This window comes from Caretta caretta, chromosome 3, assembly GCF_965140235.1.
Source record: "Caretta caretta isolate rCarCar2 chromosome 3, rCarCar1.hap1, whole genome shotgun sequence".
Taxonomy (NCBI): Eukaryota; Metazoa; Chordata; order Testudines; family Cheloniidae; genus Caretta; species Caretta caretta.
The window spans coordinates 159,513,443-159,538,036 of NC_134208.1; the positions used below are offsets into that span (position 1 = coordinate 159,513,443).

General features: G+C 41.9%; 1 protein-coding gene across 13 annotated transcripts in view; it reads left to right on the forward strand.

The window, feature by feature from the left end:
- Positions 1–24,594, forward strand: part of ENAH (ENAH actin regulator) — a 196,592-nt gene that overhangs the window by 94,041 nt on the left and 77,957 nt on the right. For 9 of the 13 annotated variants that reach the window (XM_048843313.2, XM_048843314.2, XM_048843317.2 and 6 more), the window contains exon 5: positions 20,516–20,600. In XM_048843313.2, coding sequence (XP_048699270.2) covers positions 20,516–20,600 — 85 coding nt within the window. Of the gene's footprint in view, positions 1–20,131; positions 20,144–20,515; positions 20,601–24,594 lie in introns of all 13 variants that reach the window. The other 4 variants (XM_075127055.1, XM_075127054.1, XM_075127056.1 and 1 more) reach the window with 1 other exon arrangement.

Below are 24,594 nucleotides of genomic sequence, written 5' to 3' on the forward strand. Positions count from 1 at the left end.
TAAATGTATAAGATTGTTAGACTTCATTTTTTAATGTTAGATTCTATAGTAATAGTTGTTGTTAATCTTTTAGTGAAACAGAGTTTCCACAAGCAAATTTAAATACAAAACAACTTGGATTCGTTGGAAAGATTACCTTTTCAGTGTGTCAAAACATTGAACTAAAATATGTATTTTAATAACAGGAACTTTGTAATTAGTCTTTGTCTGACAGTGTATTGCTATTCCTTTATAATCCTATTGTATATAACATCGAAAGAAGTATTACCTTTGACTTTATTCGTATTACAGTTCTGGGGATCATTAAATGTTTAGCAGGGTTCTGTTTGCCTCTAACTATTAACCAAGTGATTGTATAGCATCGTAAATTTCAATAATGTATTGCATAAAAGCATTGAGTGAAAGTCTGGGAGTAAGAGTCAGAGAATTTCATTAAAACGCTGCAATTGTCCTAACTTAGAAACCACGGATGTATCTTTCATTTTGAGGATAAGAGAGTTTAATGTATGTAAACTTTGTTAAACTACTTAATTTTAATTCTGTTGATGCTAGGTACTGATCTTTAGTAAAACTAATACAAGTCGCAACTGTCTTAACGCAATTTTTTTTTAACAGAGGGCTGCATTTACGATTTTGTGCACAACCTTGGAGACGTTATGCCAACTTTATTTTTAACACATTGTCACATTTCTTAGTACTGTAGGTAAACATGGACAGTGGTCTTTTAGGCAGATAATAGCATTCATATTTAAAAACTCTGATAGAATTAAAGTAAAATACAATAATTTTATCATAGTATTGATACAATTAACTTTGATACTTACGAAGAGAGATTTTTTCCTCTACCCCAGCATAGCTTTTGTTTCGGATGTTAGTATAGATAATAGGTCAATCTGTAGTCAAATTTAGGGGTGTTTGGTCCAATTATTCTTTGAGTAATTGTGTTTGTTGGGTTCCTGTTACACTATACCTTTCCAAACCCTTAACTGAAAACCCAGTTGATTTATATATATATATTTATGTTATAGTTGATTTGCTATAAGATATTGTGCACCCCTCGTGTAGAGCAAGTGTGCTATGAGTATAAAAGATGAACACCCATGTCAGTCTCTAAAGAGAGATAGAACAAAGTGATGGCTGAAATAAAACTAGAGATTTGGAGGGTATGGATAAAATGGATGATTATAAAAGCATAGACGTATATGGCTGAAAGGGACCTCGAGAGATCATCAGTCCAGCTCCTCACTGATACAGGACCAAATCTATGTAGATCATCCCTGACAGGTGTTTGTCTAACCTGTTCTTAAAAACCTCTAGTGACAGGAATTCCACAACCTTCTTTGGAAGCTATTCCTATATTCAACTATACTTATAGTTAGAAAGTTTTTTGTAATATCTAACTGTGACAAAGTTCCTGCTCTACCTTGGTGGGTCTTCCGCTTATTGGCGGATTTGCTTGCCTTGGAGCTTCACAGCAGCCCTCAGCTTGGCCATGTTTCTGAATTCACAGTCCAGTTCGATGACTCCTATGTCTGAGCAGGAGTTGGGAGGATTTAGGGGGAACCAGGGCCCGCCCTCTCCTCCAGGTTCCAGCCCAGGGCCCTGTGCAATGCAGCTGACTAGAGTGCCTCCTGGAAAAGCTGTGCGACAGCTACAGCTCCTTGGGCTACTTCCCCATGGCCTCCTCCCAACACCTTTATCCTCAACATAGGACGTTCCTCCTGGTGTCTGATAATGCTTGTACACCTCAGTCCTCCAACAGTCCGCGTTCTCACTCTCAGCTCCTAGTGCCTCTTGCTCCCAGCTCCTCACACGCACACCACAAACTGAAGTGAGCTCCTTTTTTAAAACCCAGGTGCCTTGATTAGCCTGCCTTAATTGATTCTAGCAGCTTCTTGATTGGCTGCAGGTGTTCTAATCAGCCTGTCTTAACTGTCTCCAGAAGGTTCCTGATTGTTCTGGAACCTTCCCTGTTACCTTATCCAGGGAAAAGGGACCTACTTAGCGTGGGGCTAATATATCTTCTATTACTTTCCTATAGCCATCTGACCCAACCCTGTCACATATCCCCCCACACACACACACACTACGGAGTTGGGCAACTTGGGATGTCAGGCAGTGTACTCGTGACAAGCCATCTGCATTGCCATGGTGGCTTCCAGCCTGGTGTTCTATGGTGAATTGGAAAGGTTGTAGGAACAGGAACCATCTGGTCACCCTTGTGTTCCTGTTTATTTCGCTGCATCTACTGGAGGGGTGCATGGTCGGTCACAAGGGTAAACCGTTGTCCCAGAAGGTAATAACGTAGTGTTTCCATGGCCCATTTCACAGCTAGGCACTCTCTTTCAACCACGGCCTACTTCTGCTCTCTCGGGAGGAGTTTCCTGCTGAGGTAGAGGATTGGGTGTTCTTCATCTCCGACCATCTGCAATAGGACAGCTCCCAATCCTACTTCAGATGCATCTGTTTGTAAAATGAATTCTTTGTTGAAGTCTGGGGCTATAAGCACGGGGTTACTGCAAAGGGCTGTCTGTAGATCCATGAATGCTTTCTCTGCGGCATCTGTCCACTTCACCATGTCTGGACCCCGGGGTCTGTCAGGGGACTCGCTCTGGTAGCAAAATGGGGAAGAAATCATCAATAGTACCCCACCCAGGAATGCCCGGAATTGCTTTTTCCGATTCGGCCAGGGCCAATTTTGGATAGCCTCTAGTTTGTTTAGTTGGGGCTTGACCATGCCCCTTCCTACAATGTAGCCAAGGTATTTAGCCTCCGCTAGCCCAATCGCACACTTGGCTGGGTTGGCTGTGAGGCCAGCCTGTCTTAGCGTGTCCAGAACCGCTTCCACCTTTCCTAAGTGGGTTTCCCAGTCGGGGGTGTGAATAATCACATCATCCAGGTATGCTGCTGCATAACTGGTATGGGGCCATAGGAGTTTGTCCATAAGATGCTGGAAGGTGGCAGGTGCCCCATGCAGTCCAAAAAGAACAGTATATTGAAACAGACCCTCTGGTGTAGAGAATGCCGCATCTTTCGAATCTTTGGCATGGGGAGTCTACCAGTATCCCTTTGTTAAATTAAGGGTGGTCAAAAATCGGGCATTGCCCAGGTGGTCAACTAACTCACTGATACGGGGTATGCATAGAAACTGGATATCTCATTCAGCCGGCAAAAGTCATTACAAAATCTAGTGGTGCCATCAGGTTTGGGCACCTACACAGTCGGGCTTGACCATTGACTGTAGGACTCTTCGATGACTCCCAGCTCCAACATCCCTTTTTACCTCTGCCTTGATCTCCTCCCTTTTTGCTGCTGGGACCCGATAGGGCCTTAAGGTTACCTTCGCCCTAGGATCTGTGATAATATGGTGATATGCTTCGGTGGTCCGGCCTGGTTTGGTTGAAGACATGTCCTGGTATCGGCTGATCATCTCAGTTACCTCCTCCTTCTGGTTTGGTGTCAGATCAGTGGATATCCTGATCTGCTCCTGCATATTATTTCCCTGGATCGGGGTCTCTTGGGCCACTAGACATGTCTCTCGTTAGTGCCAAGGCTTTAAGAGGTTAATGTGATAAATTTGTTCTTGTTTCCAGCATCCTGGCTGCCTCACCTTGTAGGTTACTTCCCCCACAGGGTTCAACCACCTCATAGGGCCCCTGCCATTAGGCCAAAAGCTTGCTTTCTGCCATGGGTACCAACACCATCACCCGATCCCCTAGTTGGAACTGTCGGACTTTTGCCTAGCGATTGTAATGGGTTCGCTGGGCCTCCTGTGCCTTTTCCAAATGTTCCCATACAATAGGGGTGACCTGAGCTATCCGTTCTCGCATCTGCAACGCACAGTCAATTATATTTCTCCCCTCGTTGGGTTCCTCTTCCCAGATTTCTTTTGCAATATCTAGTATGCCATGGGGGTGGCGTCCGTATAATAATTCAAAGGGGGAAAACCCTGTTGAGGCCTGAGGTACCTCCCGGATTGCAAACATAAGGTAGGATAGTAGGGTGTCCCAATCCTTCCCATCTCGACTTACCACTTTCCTTATCATTGCCTTGATGGTTCGGTTAAACCTTTCCACCAGCCCATCGGTCTGCAGATGATAGACTGAAGTTCTCAGGGTATGTATATGGAGCATCATACAGAGGTCCTTCATTAGCTTCGACATAAGTGGGGTACCTTGGTCTGTTAATATCTCCTTTGGTAGCCCCACTCGGGCAAAGATCCCCACCAACTCTTTAGCTATCATTTTAGAGGCCATGTTCCGCAGGGGTACGGCTTCTGGGTAGCGAGTAGCATAATCCAGAACGACAGGTATATATTGGTGGCTCCGGGCTGTCTTCTCCAGGGGTCCCGCTAGATCCATGGCTATTCGCTCAAAGGGGACCTCTTTGATGGGAAGGGGTACTAAAGGTGCCCTCAAGTGGGGACAGGGACTGTGCAGCTGACACTCCGGGCAGGACGCACGGTACCTCCACACTTCTTTATGTACTCCGGGCCAGAAGAATCATCGCAGGACCCATGCCAGGGTCTTCTCTACCCCCAAATGCCCCAAAAAGATGACAATGGGCCAGACTTAATACAGCATTCTTGTGTTTTTGAGGTACTAGGATCTGCTGTACCTTCTTTCCCTGTACTGGTGCAACCCGGTATAAGAGATTCTTCTTCATTATGAAGTAGGGTCCTGGTCCCTGGGTTTTCCCTTCCACGGGGACCTCATCTATTTCGGTCACCTCCTTCCTAATGTTGTCGTAACTTGGATCTTCAGCCTGGTCCCGTCCAAAATTTCCTCTCCCGGGGCTAATCTGCGCGAGATCTAGGGGGCCAGTCTCTGTTGCCTCTACTGGCTCAGAGGCGTTAGGGTGTGGGTCAGACTCGGGTGCTTCTCCCTGCTGGGTGGCCTCCTTTTCAGCTGCTCGGGTCCGCCTACCTACGAGAGCGACCCTCTGGCTTTGGGCCAGTATTCGGGTTCCCAAGGCCTTAGCTGCCCTTCTTTCCCTTTTCATCTTTCTACACTGTCAGGGAGTGGAGAACAAATCTGGGAATATTTCAGAGAAGTTTGGGGGTTAACAGTCTACGGTGGATGCCTCACTACTTTCAGGGCTTCCCCCTTTCTCCAATTCCCCTACCCGGAGTAAGTCTCCAAACCCTGGGAAGTCCCTCCCTGTGAGCACTGGGTAAGGGAGTTTAGGGACTACACCTGCTGCTATCTCAGTAGTGTTCCCTTGAATCTCAGTTTTTACTGGGATGGTGGGGTAATAACCAACTGTCCCATGGATGCATGTTATCCCCGTACACTTAGCCCAGAGCAGCTGACTATGCTTCACGAGCTTCCCTGAGACAAGCGTGATAGCACTCCCCGAATCAACCAGTGCTGTGGTGTCTACCCCATTTAGCTTCACTGGTCTAGTGTAGATCCCCACAAGGTGGATTAGGGAGCATGAGTCTGCCCAGTTCTTCAGGTTACACTGCATAGGCTCCTCGGCATTGGGACGCTGTGCAGCTATGTGTCCCCACTACCCGCAGGCGTAACATCGGTATGGAGCCCTAGGCATTCCCCAGTCTCTCATGTACCGGTCGATGACCAGAACCTCTAGTATCTCCTCCGGACTCCGGGATTCAGTTCATAACCACTTTCATGCAAGATGGATGAGGTCATATAATTGGGACTGCGGGGTTTTGTTTTCCTAGTATCTCTGCTCATGATATCGCTGGGCCCGCACTGCGGTCGTTACCCCAGATCTGGCCAGGATCTCTGCTTTCAGCTGGGGGTAGTCTGCCGCAGCCTCTTCAGGCAAATCATAGTAGGCCTTCTGGGCCTCCCCACACAGGAATGGAGCAAGGATGCCAGACCACTGTTCTCGGGGCCAAGCCTCCCGTAGGCCTGTCCTCTCAAAGGCCAGGAGGTATGCCTCTACATCATCCTCCTGCGTCATTTTCTGCAGCCAATTGCTGGCCCGCATGATTTCTGTTCCATCATAGTTGAGCTCTGTGAGGGCCTTTACCTGGTTTACCAGTTCCGCAACATAGCCTGGTCTTGAGCAGCCTGGTCCATCAGCAGGCAATTAGTCCCTTGCTGCAGCTGCTCTGCCTCCTGTTGGGCGGCTTCCTGGACACGAGTAGCCTCTTGCTCGGCAGCCGTGGCTTGTATCAGTGCCCTCACTCCTCCATTGTGGTGAAAAAAAAAAAAAATAGACCCTCTTCTCACCCCACCCTTTTTTTTTTCTTTTTTCTTCCAAACACCCTCCTTCTTCCACCGCTTTGTGGACACCAGATCCCACTTCCAACACCAGTTGTGACAAAGCTCCTGCTCTATGTTGGTGGGTCTTGTGCTTATTGGCGGATTTGCTTGCCTTGGAGCTTCACGGCAGCCCTCAGCTTGGCCGTTTTCCTGAATTCATGGTCCAGGTCGACGACTCCTGTGCCCGACCAGGAGTTGGGAGGATTTGAGGGGAACCAGGGCCCGCCCTCTACTCCGGGTTCCAGCCCAGGGCCCTGTGCAATGCAGCTGACTAGAGTGCCTCCTGGAACAGCTGTGCAACAGCTACAACTCCCTGGGCTACTTCCCCATGGCCTTCTCCCAGCACCTTCTTTATCCTCACCATAGGACGTTCCTCCTGGTGTCTGATAATGCTTGTACACCTCAGTCCTCCAACAGTCCGCGTTCTCACTCTCAGCTCCTAGTGCCTCTTGCTCCCAGCTCCTCACACGCACACCACAAACTGAAGTGAGCTCCTTTTTTAAAACCCAGGTGCCTTGATTAGCCTGCCTTAATTGATTCTAACAGCTTCTTGATTGGCTGCAGGTGTTCTAATCAGCCTGTCTTAATTGTCTCCAGAAGGTTCCTGATTGTTCTGGAACCTTCCCTGTTACCTTATCCAGGGAAAAGGGACCTACTTAGCCTGGGGCTAATATATCTGTCTTCTATTACTCTCCTATAGCCATCTGACCTGACCCTGTCACACAACCTAAATCTCCCTTGATGCACATTAAGCCAATTACTGCCTGTCCTATCTTCAGTGGACGTGGAAAACAATTGATCACTGTCCTCTTTGTAACAGCCTTTAACATGATTGAAGACTGTTAGCAGGTCCCCCCTTGGTCTTCTTTTCTCAAGACTAAGCATGCCCATTTTTTAACCTTTCCTCATAGGTCAGGTGTTCTAAAGCTTTCATCCTTTTTTCTCTCTCTCTCCTCTGGACCCTCTCCAGTTTGTCCACATCTATCTTAAAGTGAGATGCCCAAAATTGGGCACTGTTGTTTAGCTGAGACCTTATCAGTGCCAAGTAGAGCGGGGAAATTACCTCCTGTGGTTTATACACAACACTGCTCCTAACCCACCCCAGTATGATAATTGCCTTTTCTGTCACTGCATCACATTGTTGATTCTTACACAGTGTGTGATCCAATATTACCACCAGATCCTTTTCAGCCATACTACCACCTACCCAGTTATTTTCCATGTTGTAATAGTGCAGGTTTTTTCCTCTTCTGAAATGTAGTACTTTGCACTTGACTTGTTTGAATTGCACTTTGTTAATTTCAGACCAATTCTCCGGTTTATCAAGGACACTTTGATTCTAATCCTGCCCTCCACAGTGCTTGCAACCCCTCCAAAATTGATGTCATCGGCAAATTTTATAAACATACTCTTCACTCCGTTATCCAAGTCATTAGAGAATGACTAGCAGGAAATGGATTTTTAAAGGCAGGAAGAAGCCATAAAGGGAAGATTTGGTAGTTCTGAGTAGGGTTGATAAATGGATTATTGGGTGGTTTTGTCACCTGTTAATGCCTTCCTTATCTTTGAGGCAGAATAGTTTTGTGCATGGGTTCATAAACTCCAAAGTTGCAAACAGGTCTGAGTTTGTTTCAATCATTTTTCTCTTTTTTTCTGGCTAGGTGGTGAGACAAGTCACTTAACTATTGTTATGTTTTTCCCAGTGTAAAAGTAATATATTTAATGACTTCACAGGATGTTGATGTTTGTTTATGTAGCCCTTTGAAAACACAAAGCTCTGTGTAAATGCAAATATTGTTATCTTTGAGTCCGTAGTCAGAAATGGATCCTTACTAGCACTCCATGTTATCTATTTGTATTACTGTAGTGCCTGGGAGTCCTAATCATGGAGTAGGACCCTGTTGTGAAAGGTGCTGTACAAATCCAGAACAAAAAGAGAAAGGCTATGCCCCAGGTAGCTTATATCTTATTTGATGGATATTAAGCAGTTAATTTATGAAAATAGGAATAACTAGTTTCTAGGACGGAGCTATGTGCTCTTAACTGAAACATATACGTTTACTGTGGTTTTGAAACTCTTGCATATGCTCCTTGTTTAATAAATGTTTTTGAGCTACTCCTTCTAATATTTACTTCAGGAGGAATTTTAATGATCAATATTAAGTTATTTTGCTGTGTTGAGTATAATGCTTTGTTTTTATTTGTATGTCACACTTACTAAAACCTCTTGTGATATAATAATCTCTTCTGTGCAAATAAAATCAGATAGCTGGAACAGCTCGTTTGTTTGGGGAAAGTGAGATTGATGTTCTTATAATAACAGGTCCTCAGGTCCTTCTGTTAGCTCAAAATCAAATTGATTTCACTGGCAAATCCTAACTTCCTGTCCCTGAAAATAATTTTGTTTTAGTGGAGGAAAATGTGAGAGGGGGGAGGTTTTCAGTTCATAAAAAGTGATTGTGAACTTTCCTTGAAATAACTAAACAATTCACTACTGCTATTCTAAAATTCATACTTCCCCATCAGTCAACTTGCTATTTACCTCCAATCCATTCTTCCTTTGAAAAGCTATATTTCAGATTTTGATTTGAATAACAGACCCCTCAGAACCTATTTTAGTGTGGGTGAGGATAGTTTAATTTAATGTTAGTGTTACTTAAGTTCGTGACTACTTAGCAGTTTTTAATTATTAAACGATTGCACTGTGAATTACATATGTTTATACATCTATCTCAAAACACTTTTTGCAGAGAGCTCCCTTTCCTGAACCAAAGTATTGCTGTATAAATCTTGCCTAGTTGACTGAGTTACAGCTATACTGTTTCCAGTGACACTGAATTTTTTTTAATAACTCTTATTCTTTTGGTGAAAAAGAGAGCCTTATAAAATGTCTCTAATGATACATATTTGCTGAGAAAATTATAGTAATTACAAGAACATTTTTTGCATTTTAGATCATTCTAAAATATAAAGGATGAACGTTTTAGCTTTTCTTCTGGTTTCAGTAACATGAGTTCGCAGAATGAATGAACTATCAAATCTAGTGATTTATCATTCCTGCACTAAACTTGTGAAGATAATATGGTCTTGTGAACAGACTCCACAATGTGTTCTGCAAGTGATTATGGTCAATCAGTCATCCTGGCACTATTTTGCTTATGCCCCTCTTTCTTCAGTTGGTTTGAGCAAAATAGTGACACAGTGATTGAGCAAACTTAATTTACTGGGAACAGATGTATCTTTTAAAAAAAATAGTAGTCATTTTGTCCCGATGATAGCACAGCTTGCAGAGAGAACCCATTTCAAAATGGCTAACTGCATTTGCTCTTTGGATGGTAGGTTATTGTTTGAAGGTCATAATATAACATTCTATAGGAAACATACCAGCCTCGTGAATTTTGTCTTTGAAATTTGTAGTGCAGCCAAATAATGCTTACTAAATATTTACAAAATAATATTGCATAGACATAACATAGCAATGTTCCCTGTCTGTTTTACCAGGTCAGCTCTTCCTATGCTGCCTCTGTTTTTTGTTGGTTGTAACTCATATGGTGTATGCTTGAATTGGCACATGAAAGCAGAATTTGACTGAAGAGTACCATAGGTCATCCTGCTTTATGGCTCGGACTCTACCAAATTCATGGTCCATTTTGATCAAATTAACGGCCAGAGGATTTTTAAAATAATAAATTTCACGGTGTTGGAACCGTGGGGGTCCCAACCCAAAAGGTGGTTGTGGTGGAGGCGGGGGCTGCAAGGCTGTTGTAGGGGGGTCGTGGTATTGCCACCCTTACTTCTGTGCTGCTGCTGGTGGCGGCACTGCTTTCAAACTGGACAGCTGCAGAACAGCAGCTGCTGGCCAGGTGCCCAGCTCTAAAGGCAGGGCTGCCACCAGCAGCAGTGCAGAAGTAAGAGTGGCATAGTATGGTATTGCCACCCTCATTTTTGCATTGCTACTGGCGGGAGCGCAGAAGTAAGGGTGACAATACTGTAGCATTCCACGCTCACTTCTGCTGGTGGTGCTGCTTTCACAGCTGAGTTTCCAGCCAGCAGCCATGGAGCTTCCTCCAGAAGGTGGAGGTTCGCAGAGGTGGGTCTGACCTGGCTCTGGGAGCAGCTCCTGCAGGGGGAGAGGAAGTCCCATCGCTCCCCGGCCAGAACTAGCAGCTGGAACCCGGTGCCTGGTAGGAGCCCCCAGTCCTGCCCCTCACCTGCACTAGCCAGATTTCATGGGGGAGACCAGATTTCATGGTCCGTTATGCGTTTTTCATGGCCATGAATTTGGTAGGGCCCTCCTTATGGCAAATGTCTCTTGCTAAGAAGAGGAGGGAGTATTGTGCAGGGACTAGAATGAGAGACTCATGGATTCCAGTTCTCACTTTGATGCGTATTGTTAGATAATGTGATGTCTTGGGTGACTCGTTTAATCTTTGAACCTTCAGTTTATCCAGTTGACACCAGTCTCACAGGAGCTTGGAGTTTAATGTTTCCACAGCATTTTGAGATCTCTGATAGGTGCTACAAGAGTTTGTATTTATTATGTAGCACTCTTTGCTTTCTAAATTTTTATTTAATCCCTTATTTGCTGTAGTATCTTTTCTGGTGCATCTACTTTACATGTGTTCTAGCTATGAAGTAGGCACCTGTGCTGCTCCCCTCAACAGTTATGATTTAAAGATTGCTAAGATAGTGCACAATTTCTCCTTTCTGTGTTACTGAACCAACCCATAACCCAATGTCCTGGATATCTGATGCTGTATCTCTAACTTGACATCCTGTAAATACTGATCATTCAGAGCTCACGTTTGCCCTGGAGAGTTGTCCAGAGAAGAAGTGCAATAATTTATGATTTCAACACTCCTTTCATGGAAAGTTTCTGTAATTTTCTGTCACTCTAATACTTCTGATATATTTTTAATAACAAATTCAATGTGAAAACACTGTTAATTGTAGGCAATTTAGGAGACGTGTATGCATATGACAGTGGAATGGACCAAGTATATGGGGAAAAATGCCACAATTGGCAGAAAACTGTACTTGGATGTGCTGCTGGTTGTCTGCATTGTAATCACTGCAAGTCATGGAATATTTTTCCCATTAGAGTCTTGTATGTACAACTACAGATATGAAAAGAAGGTATTAAAAAGGAGTTTGGAGTGTGTGATCACACAGTCTAGTAAACTACAATCACTTTAAGTATTTTTAAAAGATATTTTGTTTTTTTAAAAAATAATTTCTTTTCCTATAGGGTTTATATCAATAAAATCAGATTCACTAGCTGTACAGTAGTACTTCAATTCCCTTAGTTGAGAATAAAACTGTTTAAAACAGCCAAAAGCCTACACTTGGGGTTTTTTTTGTGCTTAGTCATTTAAAGAACAAAGTTGAAATATAAATGTTTGACTTTTCTTTCATGAGAATACAGAAGCTGATAGTTAAAGTAATGCCCTCTGTGTGAGGTATCGTCCAAACACACACATTTAAATAAAAACTATCTTTGCCTTGAAGAGTTCACAATTATGAAAAAGTATGGGATAGAAGTAGAAAACATAAATTAGCTTTTAAAATAAATATCAGTATCTATTGTTTGTCTGGATATTAATTGGCTAATTTCTTGTAGGTATCTTGGTAGGATATCTTAGAATAATTTTAAATTTGATGGAGATTTTCAAAGTAGACGAGGAGATTTAGCCATCTCTTCCATTAATTTTAATGGAAGAGATGTCTAAATCCCCTAGATTGCTTTGAAAACCTCAACCTGTGAATTATCTTGTATAGTGGTCATTTAAAGCTTCTTGAAACAGGAGTTTGTGTAGAACTTTTTCAGATGTAAGGATTTGTTTGGTTTGGACTAGACTAAAAAAAGTTAAGAATATTAATGCAAAGTCAAACACTCAAAAGTTAGGATATATCATTATCAAGGTTGCCTCTGGAACCTTAATTTGGTCCCCGATTAATATGCATTATGATATTGTCTTTAACTATGTGATCACAAACTATTTTTTTTCCACACAATCCCTTTCTGGAAAATTTCAGCCCAAATGCATAAAGTTTTTGACAACGTTAGGAATAACTGAAAACAGGGTTTTAAATGGGAAATGTTCAGCAACTCTAACAACAGTGCTACCAACCTTGCCTATTATGGTGTAGCCATAGCTATACCGTAGTTCAGGTTATATTACAGGTTTCAACTCACAGGAGTGTCTTACCTTTTTAGGGACCCCATTTGCAAGAAATTTGAAACACTCTGCAGTCTGTACGTTGCTTTACATGTTTCTTCTTCATGTGCCTATTTAGAAAATATCAGTTACTCATAGGTAATGTTTGTTTATAGAGCATTAAGGGGTAATGACTAGCAGCCACTGTGGATTTACCAAGAACAAGTCATGCCAAACCAGCTTGATTTCCTTCTTTGGTAGGTAATTGATTTGGTGGATGGGGTAAAGTGGTGGGCATAATATACCTGGACTTCAGCAAGGCTTTTGACACAGTCCCACATGACATTCTGATAAGTAAGCTGGAGAAGTGCGGGCTTTGCAGAACTACCATTAAGTGGATACATAATTGATTAAACATCTGTGAATAAAGAGTAACTATTAATGGAATGATGTAGGATTGGAGAGAGGTCTCACGTGGGGCTCCGCAGGGATCTGTTCTGGGCCTGGTGTTGTTTAACATCTTTATTAATGACCTGGATGTAGGGGTAGAGAGTATACTGATAAAGTTTCAAGCCGGCCCCCGAGATCCCGCTGGGGAGTCTGGTGCTCCAGCCGGGGTACTGGGTCGGGGGCTGCACCACGCGGCTCAGCCCCTCGATCCCAGCACGGAGCACCCTCCTACACCCCAAACCTCTCATCCCCGGCCCCACCCCAGAGTCCACACCCCCCAGCCGGAACCTGCATCCCTTCCCGCCCTCCTACCCCAGCCCAGATCCCCCTCCCGCCCTCCAAACCCCTTGATCCCAGCGCAGAGCACCCTCCTACACCCCAACTCCTCATACCCAGCCCCACCCCAGAGCCCGCACCCCCAGCCAGAGCTCTCACCCCTCCAACACCCATCCCCAATTTTGTGAGCATTTATGGCCCGCCATACAATTTCTATTCCCCAATGTGGCCCTCAGGCCAAAAAGTGTGCCCACCCCTGCTCTAGTGACTGGTCCAAAAATGTCTATCAGTTACCTCTACCCGCTTCCGCTACAAAAGTGTGAAGTGGAGATATGAGGGTTCAGGGTTCAAATTCTGTTGCTGATCTCTCCGGAATGTTATAACTGCATGTGTTTCACACCAGTGAGAAAAATCTTTTAAACATTTTTAATATAAAAACTATGGTAATCACTAAATTATTTTGGCTAAACTATGTTGTATAGGAGTTTCACCTTTTGTCATTTGTATCACATTTGGGTTTCAGGTGTTGAATATTGAGGCATGCTCCACGCAGGGATGGGAGACCAAGAGGGGGAAGGAGCAGAGTAGGTAGATGTGGTGCTGGAGTTCAGGCATACAGCTTTCTGACATAGCTATATCTGACCGCATCCAATTTCTAAGTCCATGACAGGCTGCAGCATGTTATAGGAAGTGAGCAAACTTTTAAATACAGCAGGTTGCTCTTGGTATGTGTAGTTCAGTACCTTTTAAACAGGATGTGATGGGGTATGTAGACCCCATCCCTGGGTTGGTAAGGAGCAGGGCTTCTACTATGTGTATTCCTATCTACATTCCTGGGAAAGATGTGTGATAGGATGTGCAACCCTCATCCTGAGGTGGGTAGGGTAAGTTTTAACCCTTTTGTCCTAGGAAAGGCCATACTGATTACAGAGGCATTTAAGAAGGGGCAGACATAGCAGGAAGTAAGGGGAGCAGATCTTTCTTAAGCTTTATGCAATGTAATGAGAGTACAGTTGAGATGTAATATATGTTCAAATTATGTAGTGTAATGAGTGCCTCAGGCTTTATGTGATGTAATGAGAGTTCCAGACCTGGAACAAGATACACTATTTGAGAGCTCTTCATGGCTACTCTCTGCGCTGGACCTAACAATGACAACAGTGCTGACAACCAGACCAGCTCCACTAACATCAGTGCCGGAACGATGCCCACTGGAACTGCAGTTTGTGGAGAGCTTTCTCCTGCTCCTTACTGGGCCACTCTTCGTCCCCCACCTTGACTGGGGAGCCATCACCTGAGAGATAAGATTGGTACTCTGAAGACTTGGTACTGAGCCCCAGTGCAGAACTGGCAATAGATGGGTCTCCCACAGTCTGGCCAGCACCAGTACAACCTACCATTATGGCCATACTGGCTTTGAGGCCCACCATCCCACAGATTCTGGAGTGGGGCTCCTTTCTAGATCTTGGCAAAAAGGAGGAAAAGTATGGTCACCAATGGTGGTGTTGGCTGGAGCACCCTCACCAGAACCAGGAGGAAACCTCCTGAAGATGCTGCAGAGGTAGTTAGGAAGACATAGCAACATTTCCTGCCTAAAGAATCCTGTTCATCCTCAGATGAAGCAATCACTGTGGCCTGACACCTGGCTGTTGATAACTTCTGGACTTTCCAGGGGCTATTGTCAGTTCCTCTGCACCCACAAGAATTGCTCTCCCAATCAGTGATTTCATTTTATGCCCAACAAAGAGTTTATGGCACACCCTGGCCTTGCTCCCCTTGACCTCAGTGCATGTGGAAGAGTGCTACCGGGTCCCATCCAAGGCCTTCAAGCACATTTTATACACATCCACAGTTGAGGACTTGGCCTTTGAAGGTGTGGACTTATATATCACATTAATGGATGACGCACTACATTCTCTGAGAAATTCTAGAGTGACAGTCAGATCCTTGGGCATGTATATCCCAGCACTGTACCATAAGCTTTTCCAGTGCCACCTCAGAGATGGAGAATGCCATCTTTCTGTCTGTCACCAGCCTCAGTATTCATGCAGAAATTGACCCTGCTATTCACATAGGAGCCTGCCACCATCTCTTCCATCATGCACTAACCTCCCTATGAAGAGCAGCAAGTTTGACAAGATAATCAGGAGCTACACCAAAACCACCTTGGAGCTGACCTCCAGAAACCAGCTTGCCCCTTTTCATCAGGCATGGATGCACACTGCAGCTGACAAATGGGTATTGAGCATTGTTGTCCGTGGCTATGCCATTCTGTTAGATTCCTTGCCTCCTACTGACCCTCTTTCCCCATTTCTATTCAGGGACCCTCCTCATGAGTCTTTTGCAAATGGAAGTGGCCTCATTACTTCATTAGGAGCTGTAGAACAGGTTTCAAGGTGTACAGGGGGAGAGGTTTGCACTCCTGATACTTAGTCATTCTGAAGAAGAAAAGGATTCTTTGTTCTCTCCTTGACCTAAGAAAGCTAAACAAATACATATGCCACCTCAGATTCAGGATGGCAATACTTTCCTCCATTATTCCGTCCCTTCAAGCTCAGGACTGGTTTGTGGCTCTCAACTTATAGAACACACATTTCCACATCGCCACCCACCCAACCCCCAGGAAATACTCAGCATTCATAGTGGGGCCAAACCATTATCAGTACAAGATACCACCCTTCAGACTGTCCAGGGTACTGAAAGTTTTTATAAAATGCCTACCCATAGGGTCAGCCCACCTAAGGAACCAGGGTGTGTACTGCTACCCGTATCTGAATGATTGGCTGATGGGAGGAAGATCACATCAGGAAGCTTTGATAGAGGACAGTTACTTATCCTACAGTAACTGTGATTGTTAGAGATGTTTAGTCAGTGTGGATCCCAAGACCCTTACTCCATTCCCACTTCTGGAGTCCTCAGCTAACATGGGCTTTGAATTTTGAGGGAGGGTCTACCTACAAAAGCAGGATCCATATCTCAAAGAACCACAGTTACTGTAAGGTAAGTAACTGTTCTTTTCTATGCTTTTAAGGCTTTGTGTTGGTGGAGTGGATCCTGATGCAACGTTACCTGTAATTAAACATAGCTTTTTGTTAATAAATAAATGGTTGGTCTTCTTTCTTGATAGAAGTTTGTGTACAGGAAATGGAATCCACGTTGACTATGAAGAAACCATTTATGTATGTCACAAGGAGAGAAATGGAAAGGCATAATGTGGTCCCTATGTTTTATGTATGGTATTTTTTCCCCTCAATTTTTTTCCAGTTTACACTGGCAAAAACAGCATACAGTTCCATTTAGAATTGTGGTTTTCATGCAACTTTTGGCAGACAGGCAGTCACCTTTGGATTCAGGTCATTTAGCTCTTGGAAATGAACTGTCTTTCGCATTGTAATGCAGTCAAGGTTGTCATGGAGTAGTTCTTGAAGGAAATATAGGGCTGCATGAGAAGAAAAAGCCTTAGATGTACTGTCAATATTTTTATGTCAAGACAAAAAACATATATTTGGATGAGACTGGGTTTTTGGACAACAGTTGGATATGATTTTCTTGTAGATGACACAGAATTCAAGTACTTGAACCAGTTAATTTTCACCTAATGCCAATATTTGCTATCAGTGTAAACAAATCCCTTTAGTGCTGACTGTTACCTGTTCAGAAAAACAAGTGCTTTTAACATTGTGAAGTCTTAATAGGTTAGGAGTGGAGAGATGAAGATATTGCAAGTACAGGTAGTCCAAATGGATTAATTCTAAATTATTGTGTGGAAATAATTTCCCATACCAGAAATAAACTCACATCAGGATGCCCTGGAGGGCAACCTGAAACATGAATGTTAAATGAAAAAAGACATCTTCTCAGGAAAACTGTAGATGCAGTTCAGAAGTTGCACTAGTTCATGTACTGAGCTGTTACTTAGATTTTTTTTTTATTATGGTATTCATAAGGCACTAAGTCAGGAAGGACAGGAATACCCTCCTCTATAAATACTATACTGGGTTTTCTGCTGTAGTAGTAGAGCTGGCATCAGGTACTTTTTAAAAAACCTCAGGCTAGAGCAAAATGTTTTTTAAAAAACTGTAGTAATAAACACATTTTCAGACCCCAGAAAAACATTTGACTCTTATAGAACCAATGCTGCTGCCTTCTTGTGTAAACGTTCCATCTTCTAGGTGTCAGATGCATTCTTTAAACAAAACAGTGTTCAGTTTGCACCAGATATTCAGCAAATATCCTGTTGTGCTGCCTCAACATAACCAGCCAGTTTTTTAATATTTCTGGCTAGGTTTTTTTTTGTTTAATTTTGTGACTTTTTTTAAATATCAAAATATAAAAGTGAATGTATCTCATTGAAATTTTCCTTCTCTTACTGTTTTTGCAGAATCTAGATATGAAATTACACTTTTTAAAAAGTAAGAGTAAGGAATGAAAACATTTGTCCACTGTATGTTTTCAACGTGGGCTTTCTGTGCTATCTTCTCCTGTCCTACACATTTTATTCCAGGTGTTTATTCCACTTTATTTAGGTGCTGATACACTATCTAAACAATTGCCCTGTTCTTTTAAGGTCGTGGTAAATCTCTTCAGAGGCATCTGTTTTTCTATATCATTGTACAAAATCCTCTTTTAGAGAAACAGTATACTTATCACAAGATATTGTACTCCAAATTTGTACATACACTTGTTATTTTTCAAATAGAGATTGTAAGTGCTTAAAGCTTTTTGTTATGTCCTTTAAAACGATCAGGATGTAAAACAGATGTTCAACATTTGAAATGCCTTTTGAGTTTTTAGGAGAAATAAGCAAATCTGGCTTGTTCAGTTATTTTGCAGAATTGAAATCCATAAAAATGCCTAATCAATAATTTAAAAAAATAAATAAAAATTAATTCCAGCCCATCCCTATTTTCCCCATACATTTTATGCATGCACCAGAGTGCATACTTGATGTATGCAATGATTGCCTTCTAACTGGAGCTTCCCCCCGACCACAATTTCTTACACTATAGTCACCCAAAGCTTTCCTCAATCTGCTAATATTTCTTTATTCTAAAAAGTGTTATGCCCATTTTCCAGCAAAATTGTAGTTGCATCAGTGCTACCAGCGATGTAAGCCCAGTGGTAGAGCCAGGTGCATGTATTTGCATCAAGTCAACTAACCCTGCTCAGTCACACACTTGTTGAGTCACTGAAAGTCTCCTCCTCCCCGCTCCCTCCCCCTTTGGCTTGTACCCTTCTTGTTTATACTTTTTAGGTCCCTTTGTTTAGGTGTGAACATCCTTGATTACCACTTTAGACCGGAAGTCATCGCCTATCAGTATATGGACAACCATATTTTCTCAATCACAACACAATTGAGTAAGCTTTTACTCTGAATTCTTTTTATGTTTTTTATATTTTTTTTAAAACTAATGTATGTATAATTTTAATTGAGTTCTGGACCCTCAGTATGTTTTTGACATGGACCAGATCAAAAGATGTTTGCTCACATTAAAGCGTGAATATACAATAAAACAGCATCTAAGTGTCTGCTACTGCCTTCCATAACATGCACATGTATTTCTTCCCTATTGAATAAGGTCTGTTAACATATACATAGCTTTTCTTGTCTCTGACTAGGTTAGCCTCTTTCCCCAGGGCCCTAAGGCAATCTGTTTTCCCTTGCTTAGTTGATAGTTTAGAGAACAGCATACCCACACAGTCTAATACCCCTTTGCTATTTTTATATTTCATATCAAATGTTTTTTCTCTTGGATGATACCTAGTCTGTCACATTTCAAAAACTCAGTTGGATATCCAACTAGTAAACAATACGTTGTATCCTTTGAGACATGTCTAAGGAATTATATTGTACTCTTTGTACTTTTAGCCACAGAGTGTATCTGCTTATGATGCAAATAAGACTTTTTTGGGTGTGTGTGGGTTTTTTTTTTGTTTGTTTGTTTTTTTTTAAATGGTGGTATTGGGAGTCACACTGTGTCTAGGTATTACTGCCATACAAAAGTCAAAATCAAAACAATTCCTTATTTGGCTCAAAATAGGAAATATTTGAGGATATTTGGGAAAACATGGAACACTTTATTTTTATAAATAGGTCAGTCATCTCATTTATAATGGAACACAATTTGAGGTATACCAAGCAATTCCTAAGATCATTACATATTAAATACATAATTTTACATTTCTACTTAAGTGGGAGCTGTAGTGAAAATCCACATATTATATAATATTTATTAATCTCTTATAAACTCAATTTAACCTAAGAACAAGTACAGAGTAAACAGTGAAAGCTATGAGACAGGTCTTTCAGGACATTCCCTTGGGTGGAGGAAGGATGTGAATGAAAACCAACTCCTACATAGATTATTTTGTCTCTGATAGAGAACTTAGAAAAATTGAGACCACAGAGTAAAACTAGGTATTTAGTGCACCATATTTAAGTGGACACACTGACTATCTAGCTTTAAAAATAAAAGTTATGAGTGGTTTAAGATAGTACTTTGAATCCTATTGCTAAATTTTGTGGTTTTACAATGACACTTTCCTATTTTAAAAATTTTAATCACTTCTATTGCTATGTGAGACCCACACATACAAAAGAAGAAATCGACTGACTATACAGAGCAGTCAGTGAAAATTACTAGATATGAAGTGTTGCCAAATGTACAAAGCAAACTGACTTTTTTTCACTATTCACTTTATACAGTAATCTTAGGTGTTACTTTTAACAGTAAGTTTTAAGAAAAATTAATGTACTTTTAAAGTTGTCTGTGTCCCTTGAAAGTGACAGTTCTGAGCTCCGGCTGCAAATTCAGAGTTTAAGATAAATGTGTTAGACATAATTAGTAAAAAATTTACATTCGGTCCAAGGAATTTACATTTGATCTGAGATGACAAGCTAAAATGTGGAAAGTAAATTTCAGTGCAACTTGAGGAACAAATTTTTATCTTCATACTGTCAGTATGGTGATAAGCTTCTGATGTTTTTTCTCTCCTGTTTTTCGTTTCCAGTGTTCTTTTTAGGTGAGTTTTTGAATTCTTTGAGTCTTTTCCCCTTTTCCCAACAGTGTTTGTTTATTGTCTCAGAGAATCTCAAATTTGGGAGCCTATTCAAAGCTTATTGAATACATGTGTTTAGTGTTAAGTCTCATCATATGTAAAACCTTTATTTTTGCATTCCAGTTGAACTTTCATCCATTTCAAATAAATCTGTTCTGGGAATACACAAATTAATTTGTTGCAGTTTTCATTTGCTATATTGTGTTATGGAGCTTGTTTTGTTTTGCTAGAAAGAAAAAAAAAAATAGGTAACTCCATGTGTTCTCTGTCCTACTTTCCTGTGCCGTTTTGTAATTTGAAAGTTGAACTACATTCACTTCTGATCTTCACTCACAGGTCCAACATTGCCTCGACAGAATTCACAACTCCCCCCACAAGTGCAAAATGGCCCATCACAAGAAGAGTTGGAAATCCAGAGAAGGTAAGATTTTTAGCAAACAAGGGTACATTAATGGCGTATTTACCTGGTTTGATACTCAGCTATGGAGAGAGATACCAATAGAACTTAATTTTACATTGTAATAGCAATGACCTAGATTTATTGTGCATTAACTGTACCATGTAGATTTAATATTGAAAAGTAAAATGTGTGTTCCTTGAAATAATATACCTGAACATTTTTCAACAAGCTTTACAATCCTCTGAATCGAAATATAATATTATTAGTCATTTGACTTGGTTCTTTTGTCTTAACTCTCAAATGGTGCCCCATTGCTTTCTTTCTCGTGAAGTTTCTTTCTTAGGGGAAAAGACTGGGCCCATCTTGTAGTTCCTTTCTCCTGTCCGTCCCGTGGGAGAACCCTCATTTGTGCTTCTCAAGTAGTCCTGGGAAACTGTCTTCAGCTGGGGTAGTTTCTTTAGTTGAGCCTACTTAACAAACACAGTCCCACCTCTTGCAGACTCTTACTTCTAAGTCTGTGCAAACATAGCAATGTCTTCCCTCCAGTTGGTCTCTTGCACCAGTAATTACTGTAACAAGATTTCCTGGCTCCTACCTCAGAGCCTGGGCCCTCAAGGACTGTCCTCTTGTCCATTTAGTTTTCGGAACAATTTCTTTCACCAGTACCTCCTGTGGCAGTCCGTTGGGAGCACCAGCCCAGGCATTTAGCTTCCTGGAGTACGTTGCAGTCCCCTTTCTGGATTCCTGCTGTCCTCTTCTCTCAGGGTCAGCTAATTAAGTTCCACCTCTTTCCTCGGGTGCAGGTGGTGGTTTGACTAGGTAGCCATGCCAGCTCCAGGCATTCTGATCCAGAGGATTGTTATCCCTTATTCCTTCACACACAGTTACATTCTTTAAAGGCTCTATATTCCCAATATCAGTTAGAAGACTTTTTAGAAAAATGAATGCTCAAAGTCTCCTAATGCTCAATTGGTTCATTATAATTCACTGATGTACCCAGTACTTACGTTGCAGTACAATTTCAACCATTCATAAAAATAAGAGCCTATTTTTAAATCTAACTTTTTTAGTATTTACAGCCATTTAAATTTTTTATTTAAACAAAGTAAATCATTTTCTAATTGGTATAATCTGCAGGTAACTTTAGTCTTACAAACTTTTTAATTGAAGCTCACATTTTGATAAATTCACTTTTTAAAATAGTACCACAATAACCCAGCAGCTTAAATGGCATCAGAGAACTTCCAGGCACGTTTGCTGAAGATGTCATCAAGAGCCAATCTGTTAAAGGAGGCATAGAACAGAAATGTAATAATGTTGACAAAGGGAAATAGATTAGCTATGTCGGAAATTCCACCTTCAAGGGCTTATCTATATTATGGTGTTTTTATTTCATTTTCCCCACCAGTGCAGCTACATTGGTATGAAAAACAAGCAACTTGCGGTGGTACAGCTTACCCTTTCCAAATAATTTCTTACACTGTTGCAGCTATACCAGTGTGAAAACCTAGTGCAGACAAATATTGGGTCAGGGATCCACCAGTCTGGACAACATAGACCTTCCTGACATTGGCCAGTCACTAAGGTAGTGATTACCAGTAGGAATATTGGGAGAATTCAGTACCACAACTTTCAACCAGACTGATTTATTCTCCAGTCCAAGTCTCTGTTTTTAAATACTGTACCTTCATTCTTGAACTTTAGATATCTCTTCCTATTAACATTCTCTGTCAGTCAGTAAAGAGTGACAGGGAGGGTACTTTCTCCATAGAAAGAAGTAAAGGATTAAAATGCAATGGGGACTGAATAGCCCCCTTTCTGGTTGTGATCCCTCACAGGCAGGGGTAGTCAATAGGCAGACCGCCGTCCAAATTTGGAGTGCAAGATGCTTTTGAGTGGATTGCAAGGACAGAGGAGATGTGTGGGCGAGGCATGGGGCTCACTTGTTCTCTTTCCCTCCCAGGGGAAATATTGACAACAGGATACAATATTTCCTAACCTTTCCAGTTCAGGGTATGCCTTGTATAACTTTTTTCTTAAACCAAAATAGTGTTTTTCAGTGGAATTTAGGAAACAAGTTAAATGTTAAACCTTCAATATCAAGTAATTAGCAATGAAATACCAATTTAACACTTATGGATTTAATTCTAGTCTTGTTTTTTTTTGCATGCATCTTATGTATGAAGTAGTGAACAGAAACAGATAGTTCTAGTTAAAAAACTAGAAGAGGAGTTCAGTTCTATTTATTGTACTCTTCTTGTTTGTGTCTAACTTATTTCCATTTTCAAGTTTGGTGCCTTGTGGACTTTTTTTTTTTTAAAGAACTTTCAGTGTGTGTTTACTTATACGCTGATGGCTTTACTATCTGCAGCAAAAAGGGCTGGAAAAGCATTGCATTTTGGTCACGTTTCCACAGAGGCAGCTTTAGCGTGGGTTCAGGGATTCCGCTGCACCCAAAGAAATCATGAAACCAAAGGTACCAGACCTGAGTGGCACTGCGATCATTTATGCTGGGTTCCAATTCCACTCACTCAAATTTGGCCCAGCTGCCCCTCGATCATGATAGAGGGCAGCCGGGCCAAACCCGAGTAGTGCTGTGTACCCGTGTGCCAGGTTGCAATGCCAGCAGGCTCACTCTCCAGCCCTTTCCCTCCACACTGAGCTCAGATGAGGGTGCTGCTGTGGGTGGTCAGTGCCCCCTCAACTCAAAACTTATGTCCAAGAAGAGTCCACTTATTGAATCGGAAGACTACACCTACCCTTGCTTTTTTCAATGATTTCAAGATAATTTTGAAAACCTCATAATTTTGTGAAATATTTGACTAGAATGTGTAATTCTAAATCCTTCTGCAGTTTTTCTTTAGTAAATACATTATTTAAACTGAATATAATTGTTAACTTTAAACTTGAGGTGTACAGTTGTTTGTGTTAACATCTTTTAAATTCCCACAGACTTTCTTGTCATAATAAAAAGCCACCAAAATATTCAGGAGAAGTCTTTTGTATAATTGAGGGAACAATGAACATTTAAGAGAGGTGTTCTACATCAGTAGTTCTCAAACTTTTGTACTGGTGACCACCTTCACATAGCAAGCCTCTGTGTGCAACCCCCCATATAAATTAAGATAAAAACACTTTTTAAAAATATATTTAACACCATTATAAATACTGGATGCAAAGCAGGGTTTGGGGTGGAGACTGACAGCTAACGATCCCCCATGTAATAACCTCGCGACCCCCTGAGGGGTCCCGACCCCCAGTTTGAGAACCCCTGTTCTGCATGCATTTTGAACGTATCAAGATATGTACACTACAGTGCTTGTAGTGTAGACACTTGCTACACTGACAGAAGGGGTTTTTCTGCCACTGTAGTAAATCCACCCCCTCAAGAGAACTTAGCAGTTTCTTTACCAGGACTTAGGTTGGCTTAACTACATCTCTCAGGGGTGTGACTTCTTACACCCCTGAGTGACATAGCTAGGTTGACCTAAACTTTTAGGCATAGACCAGACTTACAAATGTCCAGCACTTCCAGCCTCTCTAAAACCTCCCTCCCAATCTGCAGGGCCACCATTTGGATGGACAGTTTACCAAAGGTTTTCTATGACAAATGTGGTCATTAAAGAGCACATGGTAAATTTGCAGAAGAATAAAGGTGCTAGTCCCAGAGGCCTGTCCTAGTTGGATAATGAAACTTTGCCTATCTAAATTCACCCTAGAGTTTGTGTTTTAATCTGCTATAATAATTCAAATGGTCTTCAACTGCTGTGTAATGCTGCTATGAGCTATTGCTGCTCCTTACCCCAGAGATAGTTGAATTCCACTGTGGGTTAATTATATGTATTTGAGATAGAGGCAGAGGTGAAAGTAAGCCTTTACGGCATACCGGTAAGAAAGTGGCCACTGGTACAGGCCAGTACACAGTTGATGTTAGAGGGATGCCTTTAAATCGCTGCTGGAGCCCGGGGCACATGGCTGGGAAGTGCTGAAGGGCTGGCTGGGGGAGTCTGGCCCC